General features: G+C 52.7%; 1 protein-coding gene across 2 annotated transcripts in view; it reads left to right on the forward strand.

The window, feature by feature from the left end:
* The window catches only part of CD99 (CD99 molecule (Xg blood group)), a 34,223-nt gene that overhangs the window by 433 nt on the left and 12,725 nt on the right, over window positions 1-21,065 (forward strand). For both annotated transcript variants that reach the window (XM_041740779.1, XM_041740780.1), the window contains exons 2-6: window positions 14,830-14,862; window positions 15,303-15,347; window positions 16,109-16,156; window positions 16,833-16,901; window positions 20,492-20,536. In XM_041740779.1, coding sequence (XP_041596713.1) covers window positions 14,830-14,862; window positions 15,303-15,347; window positions 16,109-16,156; window positions 16,833-16,901; window positions 20,492-20,536 — 240 coding nt within the window. The remainder of the gene's footprint in view (window positions 1-14,829; window positions 14,863-15,302; window positions 15,348-16,108; window positions 16,157-16,832; window positions 16,902-20,491; window positions 20,537-21,065) is intronic.

A 21,065-nucleotide genomic window follows, 5' to 3' on the forward strand; every position in this document is an offset into this window, starting at 1 on the left:
GTGGGCGCTGCTGCTAGTGAGGCCCCGGGACCCGCGCGCGCCCCTCGGCGCCCCCGCACCGGCCCGGGTGCGCCCCCGGCCCCCCCTCCGCGCGCCCCGGCTGGGTTGGAGCGCGCGCAGCCACGCCCTGCGATCCCGGCCTAAATTTGGCCGAGGCTGTGCGGCCTGGCAGCGGGCAGCGGGCAGCGGGGTGGGGGACTGGGGCAGCCGCGAGCGCCGGGCACGTTCTCGGAGGCGGGTGCCCGAGCCGGGGGCCGCGGGGGGGGGGGGGCTCGGTGCGCGCGGGACACACCCGCGTCCTGAGCGGCCGCCCTGCCCGTGCGCCCCCGCCCCCGGCACAGACCCCCCCCCCAGGCGCAGGGGAGGCCCCCGCGTTGCGCACGCAGCAGCCAGGCCTGCTTCTGAGCCTTGCGCCTCGTCCCCTCGCTCTGCTTTCTAAGTGGAAGTTGGCGTCCGTTTGTCCCTCTCTCTCTCTGTGTCGGTCTCTCTGTTGTCTCTAAAGGAAAGCTCAGATTGTGCGGGGCGTGGCAAGGCTCCTGGCTTCTGTCCCCCCCCTCCCCCGCTGACCCCGTGCACCCAGCCAGCCACCCACCCGCTGACTCAGGCCACACGGTGCGCGGCGCAGCGCGCGGGAGCTTCAGGACAGCTTTGCTGGGACCTGGACACATGGTGCCGCCGCGCACCCCGACGGGAGGCCCGGTGGTGCTGGGCATGCTCCTGCTGTGGGGGACCTCCAGGTCAGGGCGGGGCGCGGGGCGCGGGGCGCGGGGTGCGGGGGGAGGCCTGCACTTTGGCGCCCTTGGCTCCCTGGGTGTTGCAGGGAGGGTGTGTGGATGCGCGGGACGCCCCGCGCGCTGTGGAGGGTCTGGGGTGGAGCATCTTGGAGCACTTCACAGCTGCTGGGGAGGGCGCATGGGGGGGACCCGGCCTGGCTCTGCGGTTTCCCTCTTTCCTCCTATATGAATACCCTTTTTCCTTTGGCCCTGGCTGCTTTTTATTTTACTGTATTACAACTTAATTAAATTAATTTTTTGGTCCCTGGTAAGGCAGTCTCGGTGCTTTCTGTGCAATGCGCCTGCTCCAGGGCGTCTTCGCCCTCGGTCTGGGTGTCTGTTCCTGCGGTTTTCTTTGAGCACGTCCCCCCCCCCCACTCGTGTGCCGGGGTTCCAGGGAAAAGCATCACAGATCTGGGGCAGCCCTATATCCTTGGAAGGGGGAAGCCCTATATCCCCAGAAGTCATTTCGTGATTTTATTATATTATTATTATGATTATTATTATTTTAGAAAAAGCCGCAGCACGGTTATCCCGGAATTACCTGATTTCTATGCAGATTGTGCAACACGGGTGACATTGCTGGGGGCCGCGGGGTGAGGGCAGGAGGGGAGGCAAGCCAGCCTCATCCCCCCCCCAAAAACAGAGAAATGTGGGAGGATGGAGCTTTATTTTTTATTTTTTTTAGGATGGAGCTTTAGTACGCGGTGATGCACACGCCGTCCGCTCACCCACCATCCCAGTGCTCCTGGGGGGCTGGGGTCAGGAATGAGGCGCCCTAAGGATGCCAACGGGTTTCCATTAGGGAAGTGTGTTCTCGGTGCAATTCCGAGCACGCTTTCCTACAGAAATAGGTGTTTGGCTCGCTTTGCGCTGCCCTCTGGAGCCTGGGGACAGACCTTGGCTTTTAACAGCCTGGAGGAGGAGCGCATTTCAAAGTCCTCGGGACCCAGGCCCCCCACCACCACCCCCCAGGCCGAGATTCCTGGCTCGCTTCTGAGATTCCCATGGGAATGGGAGGCGGGATCCAGAGGGAATGACCCAGAAGAGGCAATTTCACGTTTCACTTGGACATGCCTGGGGGCGTTTATTTTTTATTTTTGGATTTTTATTTCTTGTTTATGTATTTTTCTATTTATTTTTCTGAGTTAGAACAGCTGGGGGCGGGTTGCCAGTGGCCTGTGGTAGCCGAGACAGGGACTCCCCTCAGCAGCCGGCAGCGCCCAGGACGCTGTGGCCTTGGCGTCTGCAGTGTCCTGGTGGCTCCGGTCTCCACCGCCTGGATGCCCGTTTCTGCCCTCCCTCCCTCCCTTGGACACAGGAAATGGGGTTCCTTGGGTCTGCCTATTTGCCGGCAGGGGCCTGCCCTTTGGGCTCTGATAAAACTTTTAATTGCACTTTGTTGGCGTCCGTGCTTGGGCTCTTTTCCCATTCTCAGTGTATGAGGCTGGCGCCTCCTTTTATTATTATGTTTTATTTTTTTGCACGTCGAGCTATGCAAACACTTGACGTTGGTAGGTATTTTCCCCCTGCATCTGGATTGTCTCTTGGCCGCCTGGTCTCATTCAGGAGTGGATGTGGCTCGGGGAGCCCTGTGACCAGTGCAACGTGACCCGGTTTTCACACGTGGAATCCGGCGCTTTTGTCAGCAGACGTCTTCCCTGTGGGACACTGAGTAGCCCACGCACGTGGGCGTCGCAGTGTTTCCACCTACTGAGCTTTTCCAACGCGCTGTGGCTTCTTTAAGGGGGAAAAGATTGGTACGTGTTTTATGACTTACACGGCGAGCCCCAAGACTCCTACAGAATTAACTCAGCACCCCAGGGGCGCCTGGCTGGCTCCGTTGGTTCAGCATCTGACTCTTGATCTGAAATCAGGTCTCGATCGGGGTGGGGGGGGAGGGCCGAGTTTGAGATCCGACCCACAGAAGGCCTACCTCAAAAAAAATTAAATTAAAAATTAAAAAGTCACCATTTCGGCTCGAAGTGGGATTATTTGGATGCCCAGACGTGGGAGCAGTGCTTCCTAGGATGCCCGGCCTTTGTGGGGGTCGGAAAGACACACGGGGCACAAGACGTGTCCCTGCGTCTGCATGTGCTTGGTTCAAACACTGGGGCGTCCGTCCCAAGTGAATCCGCCCAGACCGCGCTGGGACGTCCTTTGATTCTTGCAAGGGATGGTTTTTTAAAGGTCTCGGGACGACGCCTACCACGAATCAGGATTGCCACCAGGGAGCATGTTAGGTCCACGCAGAACAAGTCCCTGCCCACTCTTTCCTGCTGGTGGCATCCGTTGGGAAATCTGTGAGGGGGCAGGAAACGTGTCGTGGGTGGTGGTCACGCGGCGAGAAGCCTTCTCCCCACGGGGACGGCTTTGTGACAGAGGTACGAGGGGCAGGAAGCCCCGCTGGGGGGTGATGGGCCAGGTTGGGAGGCCCGTCGCGTTGCTCTGGGCGCCTCGGGTGGCTCGCCACCCAGCACGCGTCGCCCTTCCCCGTGTGTGCGGGTGTGTTGGATGAGAGAAGGTCACTCTCCAAAGTTCCTGATTATACTGAGTGAATTCATAGGGGGACGGAGCACTTCTTCTTTGTTGAGTTTCTTGTTTCTCCGTTGCCTGGTCGTTAGACCAGTTTGGGGAGATGGCACCTGGGAGTGTTGCAGCTTTGTCTCAGAATGACTCAGCCCTGCTATTATCCCTGGTGTGCTCACACTTGCTCGCTGGCTAGTGGGGTTATTAAAATCCCCTACGCAGGAAACCAGAGACTTCCTTTTTCCTGCACCCCCCCCCCCAACCTCCGAGCAGAGAGGCAGATGCGAGCCATCAAACCAGGGTATTTTCTCCGGTGGCACCTTGGGACCCACGGGGGGTTGGGGGTGGGGGAACGGGGCCTGAGACGTTCAAATGAAGAAAACTCCCTGGAGGTGAAAGCACCTGTGTGTTCCCGCCCAGGCCCCGCACAGTAAGCATCCCTGAGGCTTTTGTTTTTCCTCTGCGTCCGGGTGGGCTGGGCCAAGACACCACCCGCGTTTGTGGCCCTGGAGGGCAGGCACCGGTGCTTCAACGCCCGAGCCAACCCAGAGCCCCTCCAAATCGTGTTCCTTTCTCTGCTTGGACATTTTGGGCAGGTCCCCTCTGCTTTAGAGGTTTTGGATAGGTCTCCTCTATTTTGGGAGTTTTGGGTAGGCCCCCTCCATTTGGGAAGTTTTGCATAGGTTCCCTCCATTTTGCAAATTTTGGACAGGTCTCCTCTGTTTTGCAACTTTTGGACAGGTCCCCACTGTTTTGCAAGTTTTGGATGGTTCCCCTCCGTTCTGCAAGTTTCGGGTAGGTCCCCTCTGCTTTGGACGTTCTGGATGGTCCCCTCTGTTTTCAAGAGGCGCCTTCACACTGCAGCGTATCAGGATCTGCGTGAGGGGCAACACAGTCACTCCAAGCAAGTGCTTTCTGAAATAGTGATTTTAAGTTCTCAAATGAACTGCCGTCCCTGAGAAGGGCGGCTGAAGTGCCGGAGGAGAGGCTGCATTCCGATGCTTTGCAAGGCATTACTCATCCCGAGACAATGCGGCCAGAGATTTCTGGCTGCTTCCGTTTGCTGCTGCATTTACCACAGGCTCTGAGTGCTGGTGTGCTGCTCCCTGGCAAGCGTAAGGGCTGCAGAGCGGAGGATGCATCCGTCTGCCGGGGTGCACCGTGGACCCGTGTTATGCATGGACAAAGAATAAACAGGTTACGTTGTCTTGAGGGCAGAGGGTCTTGGAGGCAGGTCCATTTCGTCAGTATGAAGGAAGAACGTTGGTACTGCCAGTTTCCTTCTGAGGCTGTTAGCCTCTTCTCTTAGAGGAAGGTGTGGGTTCTGTGCTCGGCGTGAATGGAAACTGTGGTGTTTGCCCCAAACTCAGCACAGGGTGTAGCCCAGGGCACCCCAGCGGGAGGAAGGCAGATGGGAAGGGGAAGAGTCGGCTATGTGAGGCAGCACCACATGATGTGGCAGGAAAGGAACAACACGCTGGGGTCCCAGCGAGCGGGAGGTCATCGTGAACAGCTGACTCTTGCTCACATCCAGGCTGGACACTGTGTGAAAGATGAGGCCGTGGCCCCTTCCTCCTTCCTGCTGGGGAACTTGTGTAAGGACTTGTGGCCTGGCTGGAGAGATGTAGCACTGGAAGGGTGAGATAGAGGATGGATTGACTGATGACTGATAGGTAGATGATAAGTGATCGAGATAGTACGCTTGATGGGTGGTTGGATGGGTAGATTGATGATACATGCTGAGAGATAGGTGATAGATGGAATAGATAGATGGTAGACGGATGGATGGATGGATGGATTCATAAATAGATGAATAGGGAAGTAGATAGGTGGATGGATGGATGGATGGATAGTACAATGGGTAGGTAGGTACACAGGTAGATACATGATATGGTGGATGGATGGATGGACAGATACATAGATGGAGAAATGGATGCATGGATAGATAGATATGATGGATAGATGGGTGGTACAGTGGATCGCTAGCTACCTAGATAGATGCACAGATAGATATGACAGATGGATGTTCGGGTGGATGGGTGGATGGATAGATACATAGATGTAGGGATGGATGGATTCATAGATAGATGGACAGACAGATATGAGTGGATAAGTAGGTAGATGGGTGAGTGGGTGGATGGATGATAGATGATAGATCGATGATAGAATGGATGGATGGGTAGGTGGATAGAGGGATAATAGATAAATAGATTGGAAGGTTGGATGGGTGAGTGGGTAGGTGGATGGATGGTAGATGTGATGAATAGATGGATAGATGATACATAGATTGGAGCGATGGATGGATGGATGGACGGATACATAGACAGGATGGATGGACAGACACTCAGGTGCTAGACACATAGCTGGGACAGATGCCCCAGCCTGGCCCAGATGGCCGCGAGGAGGTGGGCATGTCTCCTTGCTCTGAAAGCAGCCGGGTTCATCCTGGCGAGTCACGAGCATAGCACCGGGTGACACGTGGGTCAGATTCTCTGCCTCCCGACAAGAGGGAGTTGGCCTGGAGTCGGGGAAGGGGTCGGGGAGCGGGCATGACAGAGAGGAGGATGAGCCTTAGCTGGGCACCCTGTGTCCTGCCACAGGGCAGGAAGCTTCCCCGTCCACCTCCTGGGCTGCCAGTGCACCCTCCCCTGAGGCCCCGGCCCTGACTGTCCCCAGGTTAGCTCCTAATCCAGGTCTATGGGGTTGCACCCGTGGTGTCTCCAATGTTCTGTATCTGGAACTTCTCGTTATTTTGTCCTCGGCTTACGCCTCCTCCTTCATTCCTGTCTTTTTGATACGACCATTTGCCCAGGCTCTCAGAAGGAAGAGCCGCCCTTCAGTCCTGCCAGCTCCGTCGCCCCCTATTCCATCCATTGGCAGATCCCGTTGATTTCATCTTCTGAGTCCTTCCCGATGCATGCTCCTTTCTCTATTTCTGCCTTGTTTTCTTTTCTTTTTTTTCTTTCTCTCCTTTTTCTTTTTCTTCGTTCTTCCTTTTCTTTGTAATTTCTTTCCCTTCCCCCTCCCTTTCCTTTGTTTCAAGACTCATACCCCTACCCCTGACATTTTTTCTCAGATAAATGAAACCGCCCTTAACTAGTGTCTTCCCTGGACTTAAATCAGGCACTTTTAGGACGGCTGTGGGGACTGCTCCTCACAATACTTCATGTTTTTTAATGCCCAAGATAAAATGCATAAAGTTGTGGGGGAAACTGGTTATATTAAACCAATTATTGAGTGTTCAGGTGAAGAAGATCCCGGGCTCAGGGCTGTTCATCCTCCCCCTGCCTGCCTCCCTCCTCTGCTCTCTGTCCTGCTGCCTGGGCGATGGCTGCCATCGCGGACCTGCTCAGGAGCCCTCAGTGGCCACTGGAGGCTTATATCCGAGTTCTGGGGCCTGGCCCCATAGCAGGGACCCCTGGGAGCTTGGAGAATTCACTCTTGCCCAGGCCTACCTGTGATGTCAGATTTATGTTGGATGGCCAGACCTGGGCCTTGGGGCCACTGGGCTCCGGCATTGGCACCTGCTTGGAGCTCTCCACGTGGGGCTGTGTAGACCACAGACGGAGCTGCCTCGCTCAGTAATGTGGCTTGACGAGGAGACAGGAGATTGTTGTATGTTTAGTGGAACTGCACTGCCCGTGGAACAGAACTCTGAATCCTAGTAGCCAAGTCACTGAGGCTTCTTCACCTCCTCATGGATTCCATGCTCTGTCCACCCATCCCTCGGCTCATCCACTCACCATCCATCCCTCTGTGCATGCATTAATCCACCCACCTATCCATCCATCCACCCACTCATCTATCAGCTCATCCATCCATCCATCCATCCATCCACCCATCTGTCCATTAGTCCATCCTTCCACCCATCCATCCATCCACCCACCCATCCACCCATCTGTCCCTTAGTCCGTCCATCCATCCATCCATCTATCCATCCACCCATCTGTCCCTTCATCCATCCATCCATCCATCCATCCATCCACCCATCTGTCCCTTAGTCCATCCTTCCACCCATCCATCCATCCATCCATCCACCCACCCACCCATCTGTCCCTTAGTCCATCCTTCCATCCATCCATCCATCCATCCACCCATCCATCCACCCACCCACCCATCTGTCCCTTAGTCCATCCTTCCATCCATCCATCCATCCATCCATCCACCCACCCACCCATCTATCCCTTAGTCCATCCTTCCACCCATCTATCCATCCATCCATCCATCCATCCACCCACCCACCCATCTGTCCCTTAGTCCATCCTTCCATCCATCCATCCATCCATCCACCCATCCATCCACAAATCCATCCATCCATCCCTCCCTCCCTCCACCCATCTGTCCATCCATCCACCCATCTACCCATCTGTCCATTAGTCTACCCATCCATCCATTTTCCACCTACCTGTCCATCCATTAATTTATCCGTCCACCCATGCTTCATCTATCCTCCATCATTTATTCATAACTAACACCATTTTTTTGTCTTATCTAGCTTTACGTGCCTGTCTACTCTCTATCCATCCACTCACTCTCGTATCTACGCACAAGCCCACTCACCCGTCCATCTGTGCGCTTATGCCCACACCCAGGCCCTGGCTCTCACGCATGCCTTCAGGCAGCATAGATTGAACTCCCGGTGGTATCTGAATTCTCTGCATGCTGTGTGCTGGGGGCCCGGGGAGGAGATACCTGGCCCCCATCCTCTCTTCTCTTCCTGGGCAGTAACAAGCAAGACATCCGTTCTGCTGCACTGTCGTGAAGGGGAGCAGCGACCACCCTCCCCCAGGGGGTCAGAGAGGGCTCCTCGCAGGTGGGACCTCCAAGGCCACCGAGTTTCCATGTGTAGACAGACCTTCATAGCAGTGGAAGCCTGACAAAGTGGGGAGAGGACCTCTCAGGCTGGGGGTGTTGATTTTGTAAAGCAAAGCTAGACGTGCGAGTCCGTGGTTCGGTGTGTCCAGCAGGCATGACAGAGGGCTTCCCGGAGGAGGCAGCATTTTCCCCAGGGCTTTGAGGTATGAATAGGAGTTTTCCTGGCATGCAAAGAAGGGATTGGCGTGTATGGGCAAGTGGAGGATCCGAATGAGGACTGTAGGTGATCTCAGGGTGTGGTTCTCCCTCCAGACCCACAGAGTCCTGGCAGGCTTTGTTGGGGGTAGGGCTTAAAGGTTTGAGGAACACACAGCAACACGTGTTGGGGGTCACAGAAGTTCAGACAGGGCTTCCTCCATAGTGATGGATTCGACCCTTGTGAATTCGTCCGCCCGCTAACCTTTATTTGGAGCTCGCAAATGAGGACCCTCCGTGTTCGGGGACGAGTATCCGAGTCACCGCCCAGCCTCCGGGCCGTCAACGAGCGTCCTCTCCATGGTCTGCGCAGGGCCACGTGTTTTGCATTTTTGTGCCCTGGGCTTGGCAGAGCCGAGGAATCAACAACAGCGATCGGTGAGGCGTGATGAAGCCGGAACACGCAGAAAACCAGGCGCTGTGGTCGAGTCGCCGGTGGGCACCCGACCCACGGCTGCGGGGTCCTTACCCCCCAGTACGTCTCCGTGCCCGTAGGAGCGACGGCGGAGCATCCGTGTGCAGCAATCCCGACTGTGTAGAACGTGCCTTCCGAGACTGATGACAAGGCACAGCAATGAGTGAACGGAAGGTTCCGGTGTGTTTTGGGGTGTCAGGCGCGGAGGGTCCCGGCCGGCAGGGCCAGCGGCATCCAGATGGTGAGAAAAGCAGGTGCACAGGTGGCAGCCCCATGTGTCAGCACTATGTTGGCACAACTGCCACGGCCCGGCTCCCGGGGCTGTGAGGGTCCCCAAGATGATGAGCCAGGGGGTCCTGAGGCAGGTGCTTCTGTGCGGCCGGCGAGGTGACACGGCTGAGTGGCACCGCGCGGGGTGCTCAGGGCCCCACGTGCCGCTGTCGGGGTGTCGCCCGTATCCGGTCGGCTTGGTCTTCATCGCTCACCGGCCAGCGGGCCGCCAACTGAGTCGTTGTGCAAGACGGTTCATGCGGTGTCGTGAATTCGAGTGTCTCTGGGAAACTGGACTCAAAGATCTGTAGGGGTGGTGTGGGGGGCACTGGGGAGACGCCGTGGGTTCAGCGCCCGAGTGTTGCTTTCCGCCTGGGCGGCGGGCTGGCTCACGCCATGGGATGGAGCTGCCCGCTGCCCGCTGTCACCCGCCGTCACCTGCTCGTGCTGTCCTTCTGTCCGCAGCAAATACTTGAGGACAGGTGGATGGGCGGGATGTGGGACGCTGCCACTGGGCAAGCGTCGAGGTGTTTCCGAAGCGATGTGCCCTTTGCTGCCTGGGGGACCGGGCGTCCCCGAGGTGGGAAGGTCAAGTGACACCGCGTGCTGTTGGGGGGCACAACGCCCTGCACCCTCGTGAGCTGCAGGGCTCATACTGGCGCACTGGGGGGGGGGTCTGCACTCCTGGCACCTTCCCTGTGCCCCTGTGGTCCCCCGGGAGGCCCCCCTCCCTGTAGGAGGCTCCGCGGCCGTCTGTGCACGCTCACGCTCACGCTCACCGACTGTGCGCACTCACCGACGCTGCCCCTCCCAGGAAATGCGCGAAAACCTGAGCAGCCCCCTCCCTGCCCTGCGTCCTTGCTGTTGCTCCCGTCACCTTCCCTGACTTGGGTGTCTCTGTCTACATGGACGGGTGATGTCCGCAAATGACACGATCGGCGCTTTCTAGGCTTTACGGTGAATATGTGTCGTGGGGTTTTGTCCTCCTTGTATTTCTGGAATTCATTTCTGTTCACGTATTTATGTAATTAATAAGCTCTGTGCGGATGATCACACGTGATCGTGTGCAACCAGCGTCTGTGCTTTATCAGAAATGATCATATTTTAGTCCTATGACTTGTTTCTCACGTGGTTTATGAATTCTGTGTATAGGTTGTAAGTTGCATAATTAGTGACTTTTAGAAACTGTTCTAATTTGTTTCACTTGTATTCGGATTTTACTTCTATTGTATTTCATTTTACGTATTTATAAATGTGTAAGTTCTGTGTATGATCATAAATAACATGATTTACAGTTTCTATAATTCATCAGCGATATATTTTGTTCCTATTCAAATTTTATTTCTATGACTTATAATTTATCTATAGGATTTAGAAGACCTGTGTAAGTTATATAATTAGCAATTTGTACAATTTATTTTAAAACATTATAACTCTTATAAAACATTACATACCTGATGGTTTCTGAATTCATATTATAAATATCCTGTACATCATAATCATATATAATATGTATAATATAATCCGCATGTATGTGTATAACTCATTCCATATTTTACATAGAATATTCTCTATTTTTGAAAAAATATCATTTATTCCAAATATATATCTACCATTTATTCCATGTTTTATTTATTTATTTGTTTGTTTATTTATTCATTTTTATTCTTTTTTTAATTCTATGTTCTATATAGAATTGTGTTCTGTATATATGAAACAGACATAATTTCTTCTGAATATACACCTATAGTTTATTTCTATTATTCACATGAGTTCCTCATATGAATCCTGTCACTTGTCACTTCTGTCATTTATTATTATGACTATCTCTGTCCTGCTTTGTGTTTGCAATGGTGCGCCGTCCTGATAGAATTTCAGAGAGACTCGACTCTGGCTGGGTTCGCGGGACAGAGACTGGGGAGGATGGAGGTGCGGAGTGGGGGGATGGGGAACTGGGGGGATGGGGAACTGGGGGTATGGGTATCCAAGGGGGATGGAGATCTGGTGAGTGGAGATCCAGGAGGGATGGAGATCGGGGGGACGAGGGTTCAGGGGGGACGGGTATCCAGGGGGATGGATATCTAGGGGGATGGAGGTCGGGGGGGACAGGGGTTCAGGGGGGACGGGTATCTGGGGGGATGGAGATTGGGGGAGATGGGGGTTCAGAGGGAACAGGTATCTGGCGGGATGGAGATTGGGAGGGATGGAGATTAGGGGTGACAGGTATCCAGGGGGGATGGAGATGCAGGGGGATGGAGATCAGGGGCGACGAGGGTTCAGGGTGGACGGGTATCTGGGGGGATGGAGATTTGGGAGGTATGGGTGTACAGGGGGGATGGGTATCCGGGGGGATGGATATCAGGGGGGATGGGGGTTCACGGGGGACAGGTATCCAGGGGGATGGATATTGGGGGTATGGGGTTTCAGGGGGGATGGATATTCAGGGGGCATGGGTATTCAGGGGGGAAGGAGATTGGGGGGATGGGGATCCAGCATGCATGGGGATCCAGGAGGGGATGGAGATCGGGGGGATGGGGGTTCAGGGGGGACAGGTATCCAGGAGGATGGAGATTGGGGGGATGGAAATTGGGAATGGGGGTTCAGGGGGGATGGGTATCCAAGGGGGGAAGGAGATTGGGGGTATGAGGATCCAGCAAGTATGAGGATCCATGGGGGATGGGGGTTCAAGGGAGACAGGGATCCAGGGGGGATAGGGATCCAGCAGGCTTGGGGATCCAGAGGGGATGGGGGTTCAGGGGGAATGGAGATCAGGAGGGATGGGGGTTCAGGGGAGACAGGTATCCAGGGGTGATGGAGATCCAGGCAGGGCTGCATCTGCAGTCCGGAGTACCCGCCCACACGCCCGCCCTGGGGGTTTTGGGGACGGCACGTGGCGCAGCCTGTGTCCCCGCATGACTGGGTGATAGACGGCGGGAGGGGCTGCTGGGGAGGTGGTGCCATCAGGGTGACTCATGTGTCCGCTCGGCTGGGGGGAGCCTCACCCTGCGTGACTGCCCTGCGTGACTCACCGCTGAGTTCCCGTGAACATCTGCAGCTCGGAGGGCTGTTGGAGCCACGGGGTGGACGGGCTTCCACGCACAGGGGTCCGCTCGCAGCCGGACCAGGGAGGTATGTGCCTTGCACACTGGACACGGGGCCCAGGCCCCGGGTCCGGGTGCTGGCAGACAAACCGGGTGGTTTGGTGCTGTTTTCTCTGGCTGTCTTGGCCCCAGTGTGGGCAGCAGTGGGCACAGGGGAGCCCAGAGTCCCCTGACGTGGTGGCCCTGATGTCACAGAGTCAGCAGTCTGGGCTTGCAACGGGAAGACCAGTTGTGTAGACGGATAGGTTGCATTCGGATAGAACTAGATTGGGAGGGCTTCCTGCTGGTCAGTGGCGCTGGCTGTCGGATCACTGGATTTCCCGACTGTCCCTGGGGGGTTCCAGCTGATGAGGATGTGGCGCATCCCTGGTGCAAACGTCGGCACAGCCTTGGAGCAGCTGGCCTCCGGGTATCCGCACAACGGGCAGGGTGCGGTGGGATTTTGTAGCCTCGTGGGGAGCACGTGATGAGGGTGTGGCTTCGTGACCAGGAAACAGGGGTCCCAGGGGCACGGGGCAGGGAGAGTCCTGAGATATGGGGTCCAGGCTGCAGTGATGTCAGCTGAAGGCTTTAGGGTCTTGCATGGTGTCCTCGGCCCACGGCCACCTTGCAGGGGCGCCAGCCCCCAGGTCGGGCTGCAAGCCAAGCCCTTGCTGTGGGGCCGAGCATGTCCTCCGGGGTCACGCAGGGGTTGGGGACGAGGCTGGGAAGGAGGGGGCCACTGACACTGCTGCCCTTGGCTGACCTGGGGGTCCTGGGAATGGTGGGCTCCAGGGTTGCTTGTGGTGACTCGAGGGGGACGTTTAAGGGAGGGTGAGTCCCAGGTCAGTGGTCATGGTCAGCCCACGTGCACATGCTCATGTGCGGTGCACACATGAGTTCAGTGCAGTGCACACACATGTGCTCACGTGCAGTGAACATGCATGCACATGTGCTCTCATGCAGTGTTCACATGTAGCACACATACACACATGCTCATGTGCAGTGTACACACGTGCTCACGTACAGTGCACACACAGTGTTCACATGTAGCACACACATGCTCACGTGCAGTGCAGTGTTCACATGTAGTATGCATACACACATGCTCATGTGCAGTGTACACACGTGCTCACGTACAGTGCACACACAGTGTTCACATGTAGCACACACATACAGACGTGCAGTGCACACAGTGTTCACATGTACACATACATGCTCACGTGCAGTGCACAGTGTTCACATGTACACATACACACGTTCTCAGTACAGTGCACACACACATGCTCACGTGCAGTGCACAGTGTTCACATGTACACATACACACGTTCTCAGTACAGTGCACACACACATGCTCACGTGCAGTGCACACATGTGTTCACATGCAGTGCACACAGTGCTCACATGTGCACATACACGTGCTCACATGCAGTGCACACACAATGTTCACATGTACATATACATGGTCACATGCGGTGCACATGCAGATATACGTGCTCATGTGCAGTGCACATACATAGTGTTCACACATAGTACACACATGTGCTCAGTGGAGTGCACACACGTACTCACGTGCAGTGCACAGTGTTCACATGTACACACGTCCTCACGTGCAGTGCACATACATGTGCTCATGTGCAGTGCACACACCGTGCTCACATGTAGTACACACAAACATGCTCGTGTGAAGTGCACATGTATGCACATGTGCTCAGTGCAGTGTACATACATAGTGTTGGTAGGCAGTGCACACAAACAGGCTCATGTGCAGTGCACACACCCATATGCCGCAGTGCACACGTACGTGCTCCCTGGTTCAAACGGATGCACGTGCATAGTGCAGACACACGCAGGGTTCACATGCCGTGTGCACATATACAGGCATGCGCACATGCAGTGCACGCACACGCTCACACCCACGGCACATACGGAGTCCCACACACGGTGCACGCGCATGTGTATGCACATGCCCAGTGAGGTCTTTGGTGTTGGTAAACTCTCCACCTGCTGCCTCACGGAAATGTGCCCCATGCACGTTCCTTCCTGAACACATGGAGGTGGCCCCCATGGCACGTTTGTGGGGTGTTGAACGTCTCGCGCTCCCTGAGGTGGGGAAGCTGCCCCCTTGGGGTCTGGTCCTTTCGGCTACTGTCCAGCCTGCGGTCACTGTCCTTGCCGCTGACCAGACAGCCCGTGCACACGCCTCCAAACGAATTTCCTGGGTCGTCTCGTGGTTGTGCGGGAACCTGTGTTAGTTGTGTAGTCATGGAAGTCGGTCATAAAAGGGGATTTTTCTGCTCGTGTGTCTTTCCCACCCCTATGGGAAATTGTTACTCATGATCTCAGAGCGTCAGCTGTTCGCGAATGACGCTCGGGCAAAATCACCACGTTTCCTTCTGTCGTCACTGCTGCTAAACGTCCAGATCATTCAGACGTGAACTAGCGTCTTATTTTCGCCGTCAACGTGACCTCTCGGATAGATGACGAGTTCCGTTACACATTCTCTATGTTTCAGAAAGCGTCATTTTATTTTTTTTAATTTTTATTTATTTATTTATTTTGCATCATACGCTTTAAAGAGCGACTCAATGCCGCACGCATCACGAAACCTAGGCCCTTTTCCGGGGTGTTTTCTTCTTGATTCTTACATTCTTACGTCCTCGATTTCTAACTGCACTCTTTGTCCTCGTAGGTCAAGATTTCGATTTGTCGGATGCCCTTGGCGGTGAGTCCTCTTAAAATTTAATATTTATTTATAAGATGGGAGGTGAGCTGTTCCAGTCTTGACTTAAAACGGAGGATGAGCGTTTTGTCAGAACATGGTATGTCGACGCGTGTGCTGGAGTTAATGGAGTCACACAGGGCGAGGAAAATCCGGACGCTCCGGGTGGGAGATATTAACCCTCCTGGTGGGATCACCCCCACCCACGCTCCTGGTCTCAGTGAAAACCGGGACCAACGTCCGCCTGCGCACCTGTCCATGGGGGTCCTGGCGGGCTCGGAATTCACGCTCCAACCGCTGCCACCGCCCGAGCCATCAGGGAAAGTGGTGTTTTGGACATTTGCCGACTCTACAAATTGCATGCAGCAATTTGAGCAATTCCTTGGGAGTTGGCACCGCTCCCCACCCGCAGGACTTGCTGATTCTGTGTCTTTTCTCTGCAGACAATGACAAGAAGCCCACGGCGCCCCCCAAGAAACCCAGCCCTGGTAAGAAGCACACGCGGGGGGCACGGACGGGAGCGATCCCGGCGGTGCGCGCCCTCCTGTTCGCCCCGAGTCGTAGACAAGCACAGAGACGAGCGGTTTCGGGGGCTCTGGACGCAGACTGGTTCCTACTGGACGGACGTTGTGACCTGGGTCATAGAGTCCCATGACTTCTGTGCAACACAGGGCTGACGTGCCTCAGGGGTGCTTTCGCGGGTCCCTTGTGCAGCACCCCTGCCTGCTTTCACTCTGCTTTTGGATATTCGTTTCCTAGGAGAAGCGATTTTCGGGGCCGAGATGCCCGTAGAACCCGTGAGTGAACCCCATTGCCAACTGCGAGGACACAGCCGCCAGTCCTTGTCCCCGTGTCTTTCTCAGGAAAGCCAGGAATCTGGAATGGGGGTCTGATCCGCTCCTGCTTAGCCACCCAGACAAAAACTGATGCCCAAACCATGGACATCTATCACTGTTGGCTTTTTAAAAAAATTTGTTCTTAATTTAATAGGTTTTTTTCCATAACATTCTTGGCAGGCAGAGCGTGGAACTGCAGCTCAGCCCGCGGCGGGCATGGCGCCGTGGATTGGGACCTTCTGTTTTGTGGGTTTTGTTTTGCTCCTTTGCTCCTTTCAGGAACTTGACTTTCGTGTTGGGACTTGGGTCAGATACTCGGAGAAGTGTTTAGGGAGGCAGGGATGCAGGGTCTCCTCCATCTGTCCAGGGCCCCGAATCCTTTCCTGGGTGTTCACGGCCTGCTTCCCTTGCAGACGATGACGGGTTCAGTCTGGAGGACGCCGTCGGCGGCGGAGGAAACAGTAAGTACCTCTCGGAAGTCTCCTGGGTGGCTGAGCTGCTGGTGATCACCAGACTGTCATCATCCCCAAGAGCCTTGCACGTGTGAAGTAAGAGCTAGCAGCCACCACGCGCACGGAGGGAGTGGCGTCTTGTTGGCCGTGGTTGGCTTTCTGGCTTTTGCAGGTCTGCTTTTGCTTTTATTTAAAAAAAAAAAACAAAACAAAGAACCGGGCTTGTAGGCCTTGCAGCCACTTATTAGGTCAATGGGAGCGCCCTTCCCCGCATGTGGGACCCGTGCCCTCTCCCACAAGGAGCCCGTCGCCCCGTTGGGTGTTGTTGCCGCCATCTTGAAATGCTCTGTGCGCTTTGAACGAGGGGCCCCGCGTTTTGGTTTGGAGCCGGGTCCCTCCAATTCTGGTCCAGACACCTGCTTTCGTTTCTGTCGGAAATGCGTGGGAGTATTAGAAAGGTTCCGTTTTCTCAAAGGTAAGTGTAAGTAGGGCCGCTGGGCCCTGGCGCGTAGAATGGCCAGTGGCCGTGTACGGCTTCCCACCGATGTCTACTGTCTGCTAAACCATCCGTAGGCAAACGGATGCGGGTTTTGGGGTTTTTTAGCTTCGTTTTTTGTTTTTTTTGAGGGTTTTTTTGCTGACTGCAAAGTACACATACATGCTAATGCTTGTGTTTTATCAATAGATGACCCAGTGCCGCCTAATCCACCCAAACCGAAGCCTAATCCCAACCCCAAGCAGCCTGGATCTTCTGGTAAGACCCCGTACCCTGCGAGGTGTGCTGTGCGTGTCTCACACTACAGTGGTTTCCCTATCAGCCAAGAAGAGGTCATTTCAGATTAGCGTGGGCTTCGTGCGGTGGGGGTGGGGGTCTCTCTGGCACAAGGCCATGGTGGTTTTCCAGGAGCAGGAGACCAGTTTTCCAAACGATATTTCTGGTTAGGATTGGACCTTTTGGTTTCCTGCGGTCGACGTGCGAGGTTTCACGGACTCTTTCAAAAATGCGATGGAAGATTTTATTTTATTTTTTCAATTAAAAAGAATTTTTTTTGATGGAGCGAGCATGCTTAGCACGGGGAGGGGGAGAGGAGAGGGAGCATCCCAAGCAGACTCCACGCTGAGCGCACAGCCCCACATGGGGCTGGATCCCACCACCTGGAGATCATGACCTGCGCCGAAATCCAGAGACGCCCACAACCGCCTGAGCCACCCAGGCGCCCCTCAGTGTATAGAATGGATTTGGAGAGAAGTATGAGGTCCTGGTTTCTCTCTAGAGAAGCTAGTGGATTTTCAGCCCTTTTGCCTTTTTTTTGACACATCCTGATATACCTGGAATAATCTGACTACCACCTGCTTTCTGAATTGAATGACTGTCAAGACTTCCGATTCCGAGTGCATTTCTTGCTTTAGATTTGTTTAATTTTTAACACGGAGAAAATCCACATATTCTCCATGTTGTGTACCCCCGCCAAGATTTGGGTGGTTTGGCTCGCCAGTGTTTCAGGCATAAGTTTAAATGCCCCGAGTTCTAAGTCCCAATGTCAATCTTTCGTTCGTATTGTCCTAATTTTGTTGTTTGTTTGTTAAATTTCATAAGAATTTGTTCCATTCTGTTTGGCCATTTTTATCGTGTGACTTTTAATGACGGTCATACTGTTGGAACATGCTTCATGTCGAAAATGTTGCTTTCTTCTGATGCTGGAGAATGATGATTCCCAAAGCAAACTTAAGACACGTTGTTTCTTAAGGATAAAGTTAAAATATGTTTCTTATTTTTAATTTTTAAAAGATTTTATTAGTCTATTCATGAGAGAGACACAGAGAGGCACAGACACAGGCAGAGGGAGAAGCAGGCTCCCTGCAAGGAGCTCGATGCAGGACTCGATCCTGGGACCTCGGGGTCACGACCTGAGCCGAAGGCAGACGCTCAACCACTGAGCCACCCAGGTGTCCCTGTTTCTTATTTTTTAATGTTTTTTAAATTTTTTTATTTTTTGTTTCTTATTTTTTAAAAGAGATTCTGGAAGTCAAAATATTCAGGTCAGTGTGTGCTCTGGTTTTTGACCTTTTTTTTCTCCAAATTGTACCAGTTCACACTGGTCCACCTGTTTGTGCAAACGGGCATCCCTCCTGCACACCATCACCGAGCCTGAAAACGGTTGCCAGACGTATCATGTGAAAAGCTGCATGGCCCCGGGCCCTAATTTCATGACTTTCTTTCTCAAATTAAGGAAAATAAATTTGGTGTCTCGGTGGCCACATATGGGTTTCTCTTTTGTGGTTGCTTCTGGGTTACGTTTGAGGATAACCGGCCTCTCCTTCCTGACTGAGAAGCCTGCTTCATCCACTTGGAGACACTATTTTCATTCTTTTATTATGAAAACATCCCCCCCCCCCCATTTTAGCATTTCAGTATTTTTGACAGTGATTATTTTTATTTATTTAATTTTTGGCAAGTGAGTCTTTTAATGTGTGTGTATATGTGTGTGTTTTCCCCTGGGGTCTTTTATGCTTGAACAGCTTCCCCCGCTTCTTTGCGGCTCTTTGATTTTTCCTTTTAATTTAACAATCGCTTACTCATTGTCCCTCATCCTTCTCGGAAGAAATAAAACCCTGTCTTTATTCTCATTTGAATGCTTTCCAACAAGAAATCAATTTGGAGAGCACCGACTGTTTGCAAAATTGAGCTTTTTTTTTTTTTTTTTCCTTTTGGATTCAGTTTTCTGTGCTTCTTTCATGTTGCTATTCCTATAAGCGTATTTCTGGATTTGCTCTTCCCTGTCTGTATTTGTGTCTGTGAACACATTGTAAGCCCTTTATTTTTCCTGCTTCTTTCTGTGATACAGAAGTGAATTTCGTACATCTTTCCTCACTAGCCGCTGAACGACGAATCCTTATTACCTGTTAATTATTTTACGTTCCTTGTTCAGCATTTATGAAAAGACTATGATATTATTTTTCATATATTTTTAATCAGATGTATATGTATCTTTATATTTTTCTCTTTCCAGTTTTCTTGCATTTAAATTATTTTGCCTTGGCTAGAAGACCCATATTAAATTTCATCAAGTGCATGTCGTCATCAATGCAACGTAGTTTATTTTTTCTTTTTTTCTTTTTTTCCAATGTAGTTTAAAATTTAACTTGTTATGTCTTCGGGTACCTGGGTGGCTCAGTCAGTTGAGCACCTGACTTTTGGTTTTAGTGGAAGTCAGGACCTCAGGGTTGTGACATCGAGCCCCACATGGGGCTCTGCGCTCAACATGGAGTCTGCTTGACTCCATTCTCTCTCCTTCCCCCACCCCCCGCTCATGCTCTTTCTCTCTCTAAAATAAATAAATAAAATATTTTTAAAAGTTTGTTTAGTATGTGTCACGAGTCCAGGCGAGCCTTGGTTGACCTTGGCATGACTGTCAGGTGTCTGTGGTCAGCTGGTGGGTCTTCTGGGGTTGGCTTTTTTGGGTCACCTCAGCTGGGATGACTAAGGTCACCGTTATGTGTCTCACCCCGCTACCAGCTTTTAAATGAGTCCCTCTCAAGAGGCAAGAGCATCAACCCCAACAGAGGCTAATTTAAGATGCTGACCTGGCTCCCATTTTGCCGACTTACCATTGTCCAGAGTAAGTCACGTGGCTGAGTCCAGAATCGACAGGTGAAATTTAATATGGGTCTTCTAGCCAAGGCAAAATGATTCAAATACAAGAAAACTGGAAAGGAAAATATAAACATACATATACATCTGATTTAAAAATCATTTGCAATCGACATGCCACCAAGATGAGGAGAGTGAAGACTGAGGGCCCTTAGGGCATTGAATCTATACCAGACAGGTCCCTTGGAGATTATTTTATTTTTTTCCACCCAAAAGACTGCTGTATGCTTTCCATTTCTTTTGGTATCTTTTTCAGGTTTTCTAGGAGAGTCTTTGGTAAGACTAATTTTAGGAGTTTTATTTATTTTTTTTATTTTTAAAAAATATTTATTTATTCATGATAGACATAGAAAGAGGCAGAGACACAGGCAGAGGGAGAAGCAGGCCCCACGCCGGGAGCTCCACGCGGGATTCAATCCCGGGACTCCAGGACGGCGCCCTGGGCCAAAGGCAGGCGCTAAACCACTGAGCCACCCAGGGATCCCCAATTTTAGGAGTTTTAAAGTAGAATTGGGAATTCAGTTGTCACTGTATATTTGAAATATTTTTTTTTCTATAAAGTAGAGCCCCTCTTGGATTCCCCCTGCCACAGATCTGCTTTAGATTCCGATAGTGTTTTTCTTCGTTCGGAGACATCGAGACCCTCCCGAGAGCCCCAGTATGGCAGATGATGCTGTGTTTTTGTCTTCTAGGTGGCTTTTCAGATTCTGATCTCGTCGATGGAGCTTCAGATGGAGGTAGAGTTACTACTTCTTCTCTTTTCTCTCTATCACCCGCCTGCTTAACACAATGACATTAGGGTCTACACCCTTAGGCGTCAGCAAAGTTACAGTCAGCTGCTTGGAATTGGCTTCGGATCTCCAGCATTTGTAAATGCATCAAGGGTGGGGACCGTAAGACCTGCCCCAGAGAGGCTGGTCCCTGGGAGCTGTGTTAATGGTTCAGTTACCCACCATGTCCATGGGGCTGGAGGTCAGCTGATCGGGCACTTCTCAGACATCTGAACTGTGGATCACCTGTTTGTTTTTTTCAGTGACTGTTGGGTGTCTCCAGTGGCATGTTCTATTATTTAATGAACGTAGAAATCAAAGCCCTGAGAATGAGCTCATGTGACCCTTGTTGGCAACATTACAGTTCAAAAAGCAGATTTCCTAACTCTCTTTAAAATCTTAGGTAAGACTAGGGTCCAAAGCTGGATATAATACATAGAGTATAAGTCAATAAAAATATACACGAGATAAATGTAATGACCTCTGTGTTTATGGA

This window comes from Vulpes lagopus, chromosome X, assembly GCF_018345385.1.
Source record: "Vulpes lagopus strain Blue_001 chromosome X, ASM1834538v1, whole genome shotgun sequence".
Lineage (NCBI taxonomy): Eukaryota > Metazoa > Chordata > Mammalia > Carnivora > Canidae > Vulpes > Vulpes lagopus.